The 13006-nt window shown below is 36.7% G+C and overlaps 1 protein-coding gene across 8 annotated transcripts in view; it reads right to left on the minus strand.

The window, feature by feature from the left end:
• The window catches only part of SMARCA2 (SWI/SNF related, matrix associated, actin dependent regulator of chromatin, subfamily a, member 2), a 117946-nt gene that overhangs the window by 67486 nt on the left and 37454 nt on the right, over positions 1-13006 (minus strand). For 7 of the 8 annotated variants that reach the window (XM_058043495.1, XM_058043489.1, XM_058043493.1 and 4 more), the window contains 6 exons: positions 11643-11769; positions 10206-10379; positions 9814-9987; positions 5353-5523; positions 1737-1790; positions 131-261 (listed from right to left, as the gene is read on the minus strand). In XM_058043495.1, the coding sequence (XP_057899478.1) occupies positions 131-261; positions 1737-1790; positions 5353-5523; positions 9814-9987; positions 10206-10379; positions 11643-11769 (831 nt within the window). Of the gene's footprint in view, positions 1-130; positions 262-1736; positions 1791-5348; positions 5524-9813; positions 9988-10205; positions 10380-11642; positions 11770-13006 lie in introns of all 8 variants that reach the window. The other variant, XM_058043490.1, reaches the window with a different exon arrangement.

Genomic DNA, 13006 nt, shown 5'->3' on the forward strand with positions numbered 1-13006 from the left:
AATACATCTCCCACTCAGCTTACATACAATAAACTGAAACAAGAATAGAATTGGTAAACAAGAAAGTATAACATGAAAAACATCAATGCAAACAGAAAAAAACAGTCTACTTTGTATACTAACTACTTACCCAGGGTTCATTTCCAGCCAAGCATCCAGCTGACTTGCTTTGGGTGCTTCTGGTCCCAGAAGAACTTTGCCTGTTTCAGTGTGAGTCACTTTGACTGGAAGGTCACTCATCTGACTGCTCTCATCTATGGGCTAAAAATTCAAGTGACATTTTACACTATAAGGCAACTGAACTTCATACTTTTCTTACATAATAAAAAGAACTAATAGCACTATCAAAATTCCAGTTCTGTACAACCAGTGAAGTTCTGTTACTAGACGCCACACTTTCCCACTAAGCAAGCACCAAGTCACAGTATTTCTGTGTGTAACATATTCTATGTGACATCCACAAATGTACCCCAGTATCTCAAGTAAATTAACAAGAACAACATGGAAAAGAACATGCTATTGGTTTTCGTGGACCAAGACACAAGTTAGGTATTTTATAGCCCTTTAATCCTGTTGTTTATATCAACAGACATCTGTAATAAAGAACATACAGGGACCTTATGGCGGTTTTTTTTGAGAAATAAGAATCAAACAATTCAGTTAACTTTCTAAGTAAAGGCCTGTTTTAAAGATTCACTGTCCTAACTTCTTCAACTAAGCTGATGAAGAACCTGTAAGAAAAAAATCTCTTATCTGTGTTGTAACAGATCTAGAATAGTATAATCACTCTTTATGTTATTTTTTTGCCCTGTTTAATCACAGATTTTTTTACTTCAAAAACTTTTTGCCTTCTAATACTGTTTTTACCCAAGAATATTTTCCAAATAAATACATATGAGCAAGAAAAACTAATTCTTAACAGTTCTAAGTAGTGACTCACAGAGTGCAAAACACAGCCAGTTTCCATTAAACTGAAGTAACAGAAATATTATGTGCATTTTCCTTGTGCAAATACAAATATACTGAAGTATTTTTGCTATAACTCTAACTATACTAGCAGAACTAACACTTCCAAGTATAAAAAGAGAGCACAAGTAAAACAAATATAATTCTGAAGTCTTTATATAAAAATGAAGTGGAAGAGAAAAATTGTATTAACAGAAGAGCTCTGAATGAGGCAGCATATGCTGTGCTACTGAATGAACAATATTATCTGAAGAATGACACAGAAAAATTACTAATTTCCATTTGCTTCTGAGGAGGAAAGAATTTTCAGATGTCTTAATCCATCACAGCACTGTACTCAGTCCTGTGACTGCAAGATAATTACATGCAATGTCAACAATGTATTTTTTATGAAGATGAGAAGATTGACTATATCGTGTTCATGCACTCAAACTAGAAAGTAAGTTGTCTATATATAGACTGCAAGAAAAATATTTCTTGTAAGCACATAACAAAACTGAGAGGCAGACTTCATCACGCTCAGTGATAGATTCAGTATAGTTTTCATTTTAGTCTTTGATTTTAGGAATAGCAAAAGGCTAGCATACATGTTAACCTACATAATTATTATTTCTGTTTATAAAAAACAGCTCCTAGAACAGTTGTCGTCATAACTCTTTTTTGAAGTTATAGCCATGACACACAATCCAGAATAATCACTGGAAAGTTGTTTTTTTTTAAAAAACCAAAAAGTAACAAGAAGCAAAAAAACACCTTGTAAAAATTCATACCTCTCCATCAGGACCAAGACCAGATGCCACTCCTTCTGCATTTTCCTCAGCTTTCTACAACAAATAAAGAAGTCATAAATACTACGGTCAGATTAAAAGTACAGAAAGTATACTTTATATGATGTAAATATTTTGGATCATGAATATGTTTCACTTATTTCTGAACAGCCTGGGATTCATATTTTTGAAGGTGTGGATGGATATAGGCAGAGGTAAGCCCAGAGCAATAAACACACAAAAATAATTTACTAACGTAAGGAGGGTACCTACTCACTTCAGTCAATGATATAAATCTGCATGTAAGAAGTGGTTGGCCCACTCAATTTCCAGCTCAGACCTAAAGCTCAGTTGCTTATAGGCTATTCTAATGCAAATTAAATAATAAATTATTTTCATATTATTTACTATTAATTTCCTCTAAACTCCTTTAATCTCCTAAATGTGTCAGCAGGCATCACAGATTGTACATTCATGCAAGGCAGTTTAGTCTTGCATATGTATTTCTGGTTTTTTGGTCTGACAACTAACTAGAAGGAGTATTTTTGGAGCTTTTTGTACTACATTCCAATCGTGTGTAGACCCCACTCAAATTAGAAACAAAAGGAACCCAGGAGTTCTTCACTGGAGAAAGCTATATTTTCTTCTCTCAAACCTGAGAAATGTGCAGTATCTTCTTAAAGGCTTATTCTTATTTACCTCACTTTAAATGTCAGCACAGTATGAGGAAAACAAAAAGACATATAGTTTGCCTCTGCATTCAAACTTTCCTACACAATTCTGAGCAAGAAAGGACATTTTACACCTTCTCCTTATGTCACACTGCTGACTTTGTAGTACTATAGCAAAATATTCCGGATACTAAAGTTAAGAGAACAGACTAACAACAAAAAGCGATCTCTTAAATTGTGTTTAGAGATAAAAAACTTCCAAGTATTATTAAAGCATGTGATCAATACAGACCATCAAGTTATTCCTTTTTTTTTGTTTAAGAAGTATACTTGAGGAATAGCTGCACTTCTCAACATTGATATAATCCCTAATATCTGCTTCAGCCCTTTTCTTTGCCACTAAATTCCATTATCTAAAGTATGTGCTTGAAATGAATAAGCAGCAGCTGATGCTCAGTAGGAACAACAATACAAGCTTCAAAGCTGCCTGCGTCAGCACTTCGGTGCAGCAGGTGTGACTGCTGACAAAGAAAGGAACTGTTCCAGAAGTGAAGATTTTAAATAAATACAAGGGCAGGATAAGTTACGAAAACACTTATCTATTCTTGGCTGAACACACTACATTGACTGAGAATACTTTTTCCCCAGATGAACCAGGGCTGAGATCCATTCTTTTACACTAGAGAATGCTGCCTAATACATAAAGATTGTTATAGCTCGGCTACAGGCAATGGAAAAGAACCTTAAAACTCAAATGACAGATAAGTAGCAAGCATCAGCGCTGTTCACTGTGCAGAAGACATAACCTGCTGTGAGAACATTAATAACCTACAGTTAAAAATTTTGGAAATCAGAACATATTACAAAGAAAATAAATGTAAATAATGACAGACATCTTGCACTTTTATTTTGGACCATGCAAACAGATCTTTAATGCTGACAACTTAACCCCTGAATTGGGGAAATTTCAGTATTAAAAAGTAGGAAGGCACGTTTTGTTAATTTTCTGCATAATGACAGGAAAAACTACTAACACTAAAGTGAAAAGCTGCACTGCAAGTTGAACTAGCCTGGAAGATGAAAATCTCACATGGAATATTTTTTCTTTTGCATGACTACAGTAAGAAGCTAGAGACAGAAAACACAAATAGAGGAATATGAAAGAATCAAACAAGGAAAATCTATCATGAAGATTACAGAAACTGTATCCCAGAGAAAGAATGGACTAATCTCAAATTTTATTCTACTAAGAATATAAAGTTCACTCGGGTATCTATAATGAGCTGGCAAAGATTATTTCTTCATCATCTTCCTCATTGCCATTTCTAGGAGAAAATCCTAAGAACTCTCTTTTTTTTGTTTTTCTGTAGGTACAAAACATTAACTACAGTACTAGTAAATTAAACTTTATTACGGATTACAAAACATAAAAGTTTAGGAATTGAAAGTGTACGACTTGCAAAAAAGACACAGTGCCCACTTAATGCAATGTGTTCCACAGTCATGGAATGACATATTCATACAATACTAGATTAAAATAAAGGGTAATATTTGTGTGAACTCCTACTTCCTTCAGATGAGCAAAAGATTGCTGGAAAGAAGTTAATTACAAACAAAAAGATGCAGATGACCAAGACAGAGCAAACTTTTTTTTCTTTTTTTTTGCTAATCTTCCCTTAGGTTTTAGGGCAGGATATATATAAACACTGAATATTATTTACAAGACACATTTCCTTTCAACTTCAGGAACAAAAAATTACGTCTTTACTGACATGGCCAGAAAATAATACTGTTTCTAATACATACTTAGACTAAACTGACATAGAAACAAACATATCACCTATGTGGACATACTTATTTACATTATTATAGTGATGCAGTTCCTCCACTTGCTGTCTCAATAATGATTATCTCTACTGTGCATTTTGTACATTAATCAGGCATATTCTCTCTGGTAATACAGGCCAAGAACCCCATCCACATTACATCTTTATTCTGTAGACAGGTTATTGTTCCTATGTTAAGAACATAACTCTGAGGAACAGACATTTTTTTGAGAGCAGGAAAAAACATGTACTGTTTTTTAGGTCATTAATGTCCAAGATCATATTTTTTCTATGCTGTTTTTTTTAGCATATTTCCAGTACTGTTAGCAAACCCTGTAAACATGGTGCTAGAATTTGTTGCAATAATTAGTAGCAAATCATGCATGGAAATAGATTATAAAACTTCTCTTACATATTCTGCAAGAGACAAAAGGTACTCTGAAGTCATGAAAAATAAAAAATAACTTCTTAATCACTATTTCACATATAGAATTATTTTTTGGAAATTGCACTGTTCAATTTCAACAACTTTCTCTTGCATTTCATATGAAGAAAAGTAAAGAAAAGTGGAAAGTTTCAATTAAAGATTGAAAATGTACAATCAATAATATTACTGCAAAATATCCATTTACTATAATAAACCTAGCCAAGTTTATTAGCCATTTTCAATGGTCCTAACAAAATGGACTTCACCAAGTATATAATATGGAGGTCTAAAGTATGTGTCCTGGATGAGACAGCTACACAACTAAGACTTTTGCCATCTTCTTCCCAGAATGCATTTTTGATACATTGTTTTTCTTTTGGGTACAATAATCCTAATTTATACATCTGTCCCAATTTTACCTGCACAAAGTTCATGAGCAAATTAGTGCCATGAGGAGATCAGCAGCTAAGAATTTTATAATTCTGCTTCTTATCACCTTCTTCTCAGTTAATAAAAGCATAGATATATATTTCAATGGAGAGATAGATGAGTTCCCTCAGTATTAAGAATTTGGTGGTGTAGATTATTTTAGACACCCTGATACATGTATGACAATCGGGCATCACCACATTTATCAACATTTAAATTGGATTTGAAGAAAAAATGGCTTAAAAATATCAGCTGTAACTACTTGCCTTCTTTCTTCTCCTTCGCTTCTTCTTCTCTTTGGCTGCTTGTGCCTGTTTATGCTCCCATACCAGGTTAGTCAAGTTAGCCACATACTCATCTGTCTGCTGCAACAAGTAGGCCAGGCGTCTGTCTTTCTTTTGATCAATCAGCTTACGGTACCCTTCTTCATCTTCGGCCTGGTGACACAGAAGAGATGTCAGTCATGACAGCAATGATGGTGAATGCACACCGTCCAGCTCCCATGTCAATAATAAAGTGTTATCTTAGGTCATTATGATCTGTACCGAGGGGCAGCTACATGGGTAAAGAGCTCGTTGGATGATCAGGCCCAGAGAGTCATATATTTGTATCAATGTCACAGCATCACAGGGGTTGGCAGGGACCTTAAAGATCATCTAGTTCAAATTCCCCTGCCATGGGCAGGGATACCCTCCACTAGACCACACTGTTCAAAACCACATCCAGCCTGGCCTTTAACACTTCTAGGCATGGGGCATCCACAACTTTTCAGAGCAATCTGTTCTCGTTCCTCACCACTCTCAGACTAAAGTATTTCTTCCTAATACTTACTCTAACCATACTTTAATAGAACCACAGAATCGTTATTAACACTGGAAGACCCCGAAGATATCAAGTCCAACCATCAACTTGACACTGCCAGGTCCCTCGATAAACCATGTCACCAAGCACCACATCCACATGCTTTCTGAAATTCCCCAGGCTACTATTTCAACGCTTGACAATCCCTTCAGTGAAGTACTTTCTTCTATGTAAAATTCAGTCTAAACCTTCCCTGGCACAACTTGCAACTTGAGACTGTTTCTGCGTGTTACCTGGGAATATGAATCAATCCCCACCTTGCAAAAATCCTCTTTCAGATGGCTGTACAGAGCAACGAGGGCCCCCCTGAACCTCCTTTTCTCCCAGATAAACTCCAGGTCCCCCAGCTGCTCCTCATAGGACTTGTGCTCCACTGCCCTTCTCCAGACATGCTGCAGCACCTCAATATCCTTCTCCGAGTGGGATCGCAAAACTCAGTAGAGGATTTAAGGGGTGGCCTCACCAGTGCTGAGTACAGGTGGTCAATCCCTGCCCTGGCCCTGCTGGCACAGGCCAGGATGCCATTGACCTTCTTGGCCACCTGGGCACTGCTGGCTCATGTTCAGCTGCTGTCAACCAACACTCAACCAACACTCCCACATCCTTTTCTGCTCTGTAGCTTTCCAGACACTGCCCCAATCTGGGGCTGTCGTGACTCAACAGGGCAGGGCACTTTGCCATATCATTGGCCTCGGATTTTGATATAGTCCATGATACGACTGGCTTTCTGGTCTGCAAGTGCAAATGTCTGGGTCCTGCTCACCTTGTCATCCCCCAATAAAACCAAAATCCCTCACTGGAAGGTGTCAGAGGTCATACTTTATCTGAAGACACTATGAAGAGCCATACTACAGGAGTCCCTGCATCATGTTGTGTTTAACACGACTATCAGTGACACAGAGGAAGGGATGGAGGGCACTTCAGTCAACTTTGCAGAGGACATGAAATCACAGGGTATCTGTCAATGGGCTCAAGGGTTGGGCTGCGCTTCAGAAGGACCTGAATAGGCAGGGAAACTGTGCCATTTCTGATGTTAGAGGTTTCCAAGACAGGACTGAAAAAAGCCTTGAGCAATCTGTTTTGAACTCAATGTTAACACTTCTGGAAGGTGGTTCAACTAGAGAAGTCTGTGAGACTCTGAGACAGAGATGAGAGACTCTGAGACAGAGATTCCACAATTCTACACATTTCTTACTCTCATGGACTAAGGACTAGAAAAATCTGCAGTAGTTATGACTGGCAATGGAGGGGAAAAAAAAATCAATGCTACATTAAGCAGACTGAATGTCCTGAAACAGAGATGGTAAATCTCCTACAGAGATGACTTTTTGAAGACATGAAGTACAGGCAGTTCACCAAGGGGAGGAACACAGGAGCTGGACATAAAATTGCATTTAGTCCTTTTTCCAGTATGAATACAGACCCTTTTCCTCTAGATGTCACATGAACCCTTCTATTTTTGTTTACGTACTGCTGTTCTACTCTCGTTTTATTTAATCTCTGAGATAGAGCTCACTATCAGAAACAGGATTCACCAGATAAACCCTATCTGAGTCATCCTGGCAACTTCTGCATCCTTGTCATACTGTGTGTGTTGGACATACAACAAATATGATTTTCATGTGCTGTGACAATATAATGCGGAATGTCAGAAAAATACAAAAAAGCAGCAGAGGTGCCAGAGGTGCCTGTCTCAATTTTGGCTGAAACAACAAATTAAGGAAGTACACAGTGCTGCATAAAAATCAAACACAAGCAAGGAATACTTTAAAGATGATTACTTTAAAATACAGCACTCTGGGAGATCTCCTGCTTTTCTAGAGACACCAGAATGGCATACAGTGAGTAAGAATAGCTATAATGTTCAAACTGAGCTTGTAAAACTGCTTGCAAAATTCCATTGCTATGTTCAAGCCATCAAAATTACAATACTCAAACCCCAAGTTTTCAGGAAAAATATATTATCATTACTACTGTTGTTGTTGTTTTTATTGTTTCTAATGTTGCTGAATACACAGTCTGTATAATCTAGCCAAGGTACTACTTTTATATATTTAAGCTGGTCTTGACAACATCTTTTAAAATCACACCAACACCCATTTTTGCATGACACATATATAGTACTGCTAATGAGCTGTGACACAATCACAATTTCTAATCATTGTAAATGAAGAGAAATTTGTAGAATGAATTCAGCATTCCTGAAAAGATATGCAAAAGGTTTTAGACACAGCAGATTTTCATAGACCATGGCAAGCATCTGAGAGGAGATGATGTTTTAAAAAAACCCACTAGTACACATCTGTGAATTCCAAATTCACTACAACTGGACTAGAACTAAATAGGCAAAGCAACCCTATTAACAAAACACACAGATTGGTTTTGAAGAAGGATTTAATTGAGCAGTGGGTTGAAAACCCTAAACTCAGAATGCCTATGAAATTTTGTACGTATGGTAAGAGCTTAACCAGTCTTGGTGAGGTTTTAGGAGAAAGCACTGCTCATCTGGAAGCACTGGTATCCTGTTCCATTTCTGGACATTTAAATCTACTTTGTTCTTTTCAGCAGTGTACATCTTCATTACTTATCACACTGCATGTTCAATTTTACATAAGCTGAACCTCACAATACACAGAAGTATTTCCAAAATGTCAATATTGCTTTTATTTAAAAATCAGCTCCTTCTTTGCTAATAATTAACATTTTTACATACTAGGTTAGACAAACTGATGATGATGACCTTCAATTATAAAAAAAGCACTATAATACTGATTACCATGTAATTTTAAGAAATGCTCTAGGGCCTACACATCTGTTATTCTCTTACACAACTTCTTAATTTACAAAGCTTTCTTTTCCAAGTTTCTATCATTGTTGTATTTAATTTTTTCTGCACTTCATTTTGTGATTTTTAAAATGAAACTGTTCAGCCCATTTTCATGGTGGGAATAGATTCTGGACAGGAACTAGCATTTATATCTGCACCTCTATTAGATACTTACTGGTTTTTGCCAGCAAGTTACAAAGTAAGCTTGTCATTTTCCTTTCATTCTGTGTTGGTGAAACATTGATAAAATGTTAAGACAGAGCTAACCAATGTCTTGAAGAATTTTTTTTACCCCAAGTCACTGACATACTTGTACATATGCACTTATCTTTCTACGGTTTGAATTCCAGAATTATTTTAACTCCTAAAATCTAGGCAGCCCTCCGACTGGTTCCACAGCATTCTGAAGAGACATGATTATACATAAACCCATTTTACTCTGTTCTTAGAATAATACAACTGGTACTGTGAGGGTAAAGGGAAGGATAAACCATGATATGGTGCGGAGTATGATTTAAAGCATTAAATGGGTAGAACTGACTGGTATTCATTCTCAAAATACATGTGTTACTATTATTGGTTATATGTGGAATCAACTGTATGTAAAAATTGTGGCGTAATGCATGAACAAGTTAATCATCTGGAATCTTCCAAACTATAAACCTAGAAACAAACCGAAGCCCATTATTTGTAAAATGGACCAATAGCCCTGCAATCATACAGAAGGGTTAATATGTGAACTTAATAAGATTAGGTTGTTGTTATTCAGAAGTGGCAGTGATAAGTTTTCATGCTAGTAAAAAACACCAAGATATTTCTATACAAAAACCTTAAAAAAGAAGGCCCCTTAAATTAAATATATCACACTACTGGTAATAGAAACATATGTAACAAACATAGTTTGGATTTATACTTTTTTCATTACTGAGTACTTCAAAAAGAAATGCATGGGAGTGGCTGAGATAATATATAAGCATTTTAAAGGGATACAGTACATAACTTTAAATAAAATAACCATCTTCCTTCCTCTACTTCTTACCATTAGTCTCCTCATTCTTTCTTTCTCAATTCTCTCCGTTTCTTTTTTCTGCTCACGTTCAGTATTGGCATGCCAAGTTGCCACAGCTTTAGAAAGCTTCTGAATTTTCCCAGCAACTGACCGGTGGTACTCTTTAAAATCTTTAGCATGCTGCAATATGCTATTCAGGTATTCCTAGAAAGAGACTCAAGTTAGTGCAGGCAGTCTGACCTAGCAAGGATTGGAAATCAGGAATGTAGGAGTTCTGATCTCACAGTCTTCCAATTACTTATCACAGCACTTGGAGTTTTTTAAAAAACTCCGAAGGTAAATAAAATATGTAAAAGAGAACATCTGCACAGCAAAGCAAAATGCATTTCTGTCATGGGGCAAATCCTAATAAGTTAAAATACCTGGTGCTTCTGCCTACGCTTCCTTTCCTGTTCTATCTTCTGCTGCTTTTCAAGCTTTTCTGTCATACGAGCCTCTCTTAAAGTCTGCCGCTTGCTTCGTTTGTAGGCTTTGGAGTTCAGCGCTGTCTCCAGTGTTGTGTCACGACGCATACAGGCTACTACCTCTTGTCTTAACTACCAGTGGAGGGAGAGGAGAAAAGACAAACACTCAAAAAAATATAATAGCTCTTAATAAAACAACTTTAAACACTGCTCCGGCAGAGTAAAAAAGTAAACAATTCAAAATATATCGCAGTCTCCTCTTCCGTTTTCATTATAGTTCTGAAAAGATACAGCATTGATACAGTTGCAACAGCTACATCTGCTACCCTAAACAAAAAACTTTAACCTTCAGAATGGTCAAAAGCATTAATTACTTTTAATTATCATTTCTTCCCTCCTTATAAGATGCTGGTAAGAACTGTCCTGCCACAGTGAAAGGGGCCAGCCTAGATGTTACACCACCAAAATAAAATGCAAATGAACCACATACATAACACATTTTCTAGCGCTGGATCAGAACATAACTGACAATTTGTTTCACTGTCAGCTGTACAGAAGACAGGTGGGAGAGATTAAGGTTAGCAGCTTGGAACAGTATTGCCATAGTCCCAGCAGCAGAACAGGGAGAGCCTGCTGCTTTTCATCTGACCTCTGACAAAACTTCATTATAAATGAGTGCCAAGGGTAGAAAGGAAGGAAGACTTGGACACCATGGCACAACTCCTGCCAAGGCTTTTGTCAGGAAGTATTTTGGCTGACCTGCCAAGTCACATCTTTGTTCTTCCAAACTAGCTGTAAAAGCCAATGGCAAGAGGCCTGTAGAAGTCTGGCAGTTTGATTCCTTTCCTGAAACTAATTTGCTGATACAGGCACACAACATTCAACTTATTCAACTTATATTTTATGTATGATCCTGTTATGTTTCATTTTCAAAGTCTGTAGCATAGTGGAAATACGAAAAACAAATCACAGAGAAATACCACACAAAACACCAACACACAACTTTATTAAAACAAGGGGACTTGTGGAAATACTAAGTATGTCCAGAAAGAGGTATTTGTTGAGAAGGTCTGTGATGAAAATCAGCTTGCAGTCTATCCAGAACTTATTCTGTCTTTGTACCAATGTCATGTTCATTTTGAAAAACACAGTTCTATAGTCACATTCTACACTGGAAGATAAAGCAAGGAACAAAAGTAGCCCCTGCACATTTTTATTACCAAGACAAAATAAAATCTAACCTTTCTGTGACTTGCTTGTTGGTTACGTCAGCTCTCATGCACGATCTGCTTACACTTTGCAATAACCCAAAATCTCTTTCCAGTTTACTCTTCACTGCATGAACAGGTTTGCCTGTGACTGCTCTGAAAATTTTCCTCAAGTAAATGGCATTACCTGGCGTTGGAAATTCAGTAACCGAAGTGCCTTCAACTCCACTGTAGCTTTGGTCCGCAGATCAGGGGGCAGAGAGCCAGGCAAGTTCTCCAGTTCCTGGATTCTGTGAGCAATTCGAGCCTGAAGTCTACAAAACCAGAAAACTGGTTAGGTAAGACACCACAAGAAATCTGCAAGGCATTACTAAAATTAGATAGTAAAAACAGTCAGTATAACTCAGGCATTCACTTGTATTTTTCTGGGGTTTTTTCTGAGCTAACAGGCTTTTGCAGAGATGACACTAGGTGTCTTTTTCCACTTTGAAAATAAATTGTCAAGTGATCAAAATGTCCCTTGGCTTTTCAACTAGAACTAGGTATGTGAAAATAAAGTTGGGAATTCTATTTTACATATACTATTCAGGATTCTGCTTTCAAGCTTCTTTGATGGGTATTATTTTTATGCAGTGTAGTCAGTGATGAAATAGACCATACTTGCCTTATTAACTGGAATTATATTTCATTATTTTATTGACAAAGTAAGTTTGTTTATAAAGTATTCACAGCTATATAGCTGCTACTGCAAATCGAATTCTACTTCACTCTTCCTTTAGAAGAATGTATTTCGTATTCATTTGTAAATTCAAGAGAGAGAGAGAGGGACTAATAGACAGAACTTGATTTTTTTCTGCCTTTAATATTACCAGAAGAATTCTGAACTTCCTGGAACAACAAACAGGATGTGATGCTTCATTACTGCAGAAGATTATATTGGTATCTTTAAGAGAGTAAAAACTGAAGCAGAATTAGGTAAGTAATGTTTGTCGTACAGGCTGAAAAGCAAATCAAGAAGAGTTATTTCTAACCTAGAAAAACTTTAATTCCAGTTTATATACCACACTATAAAAAGCTCACATTTTGCACAACTGGGCACTCCAGTTAGTAAGAATATATTTTAGTTCACCTAAGGATGTAAAATTTTCAGAATTAAGTGGTTTCTTGGAGAGATGTACTAGGCAGTGTACATTCCTACAAAAAAGCAGCTAAGCTGTTCCAAATCATATGCTCTACCTGTTGCTTACCCACACATGGATGCAATCCTGCATCACAACAATTATTTTTAATTCTTTTTCCCTTCCCAAATAGCTGCAGTGTGTCTCCTGAAACTCCACCTAAAAAAACAGTTATAGCCAAACCCCAGTTTCTCTGACTTTAATGAAACCTTAAGGGAGCAGTCACAACCTTTCCAAACCTTTCTTTTGAGCTGTGAACTTATTAAAGCAGCTGAATATTGAACATATTTTCAATTTCTTTTTACATTCTTGCTAGCAATGAATGTTCCTTCTTTACTATACACTCAGATGAGTTAATCTAGGTTCTCCCTGG

The sequence above is a fragment of the Melospiza georgiana genome, chromosome Z (genome assembly GCF_028018845.1).
Source record: "Melospiza georgiana isolate bMelGeo1 chromosome Z, bMelGeo1.pri, whole genome shotgun sequence".
Lineage (NCBI taxonomy): Eukaryota > Metazoa > Chordata > Aves > Passeriformes > Passerellidae > Melospiza > Melospiza georgiana.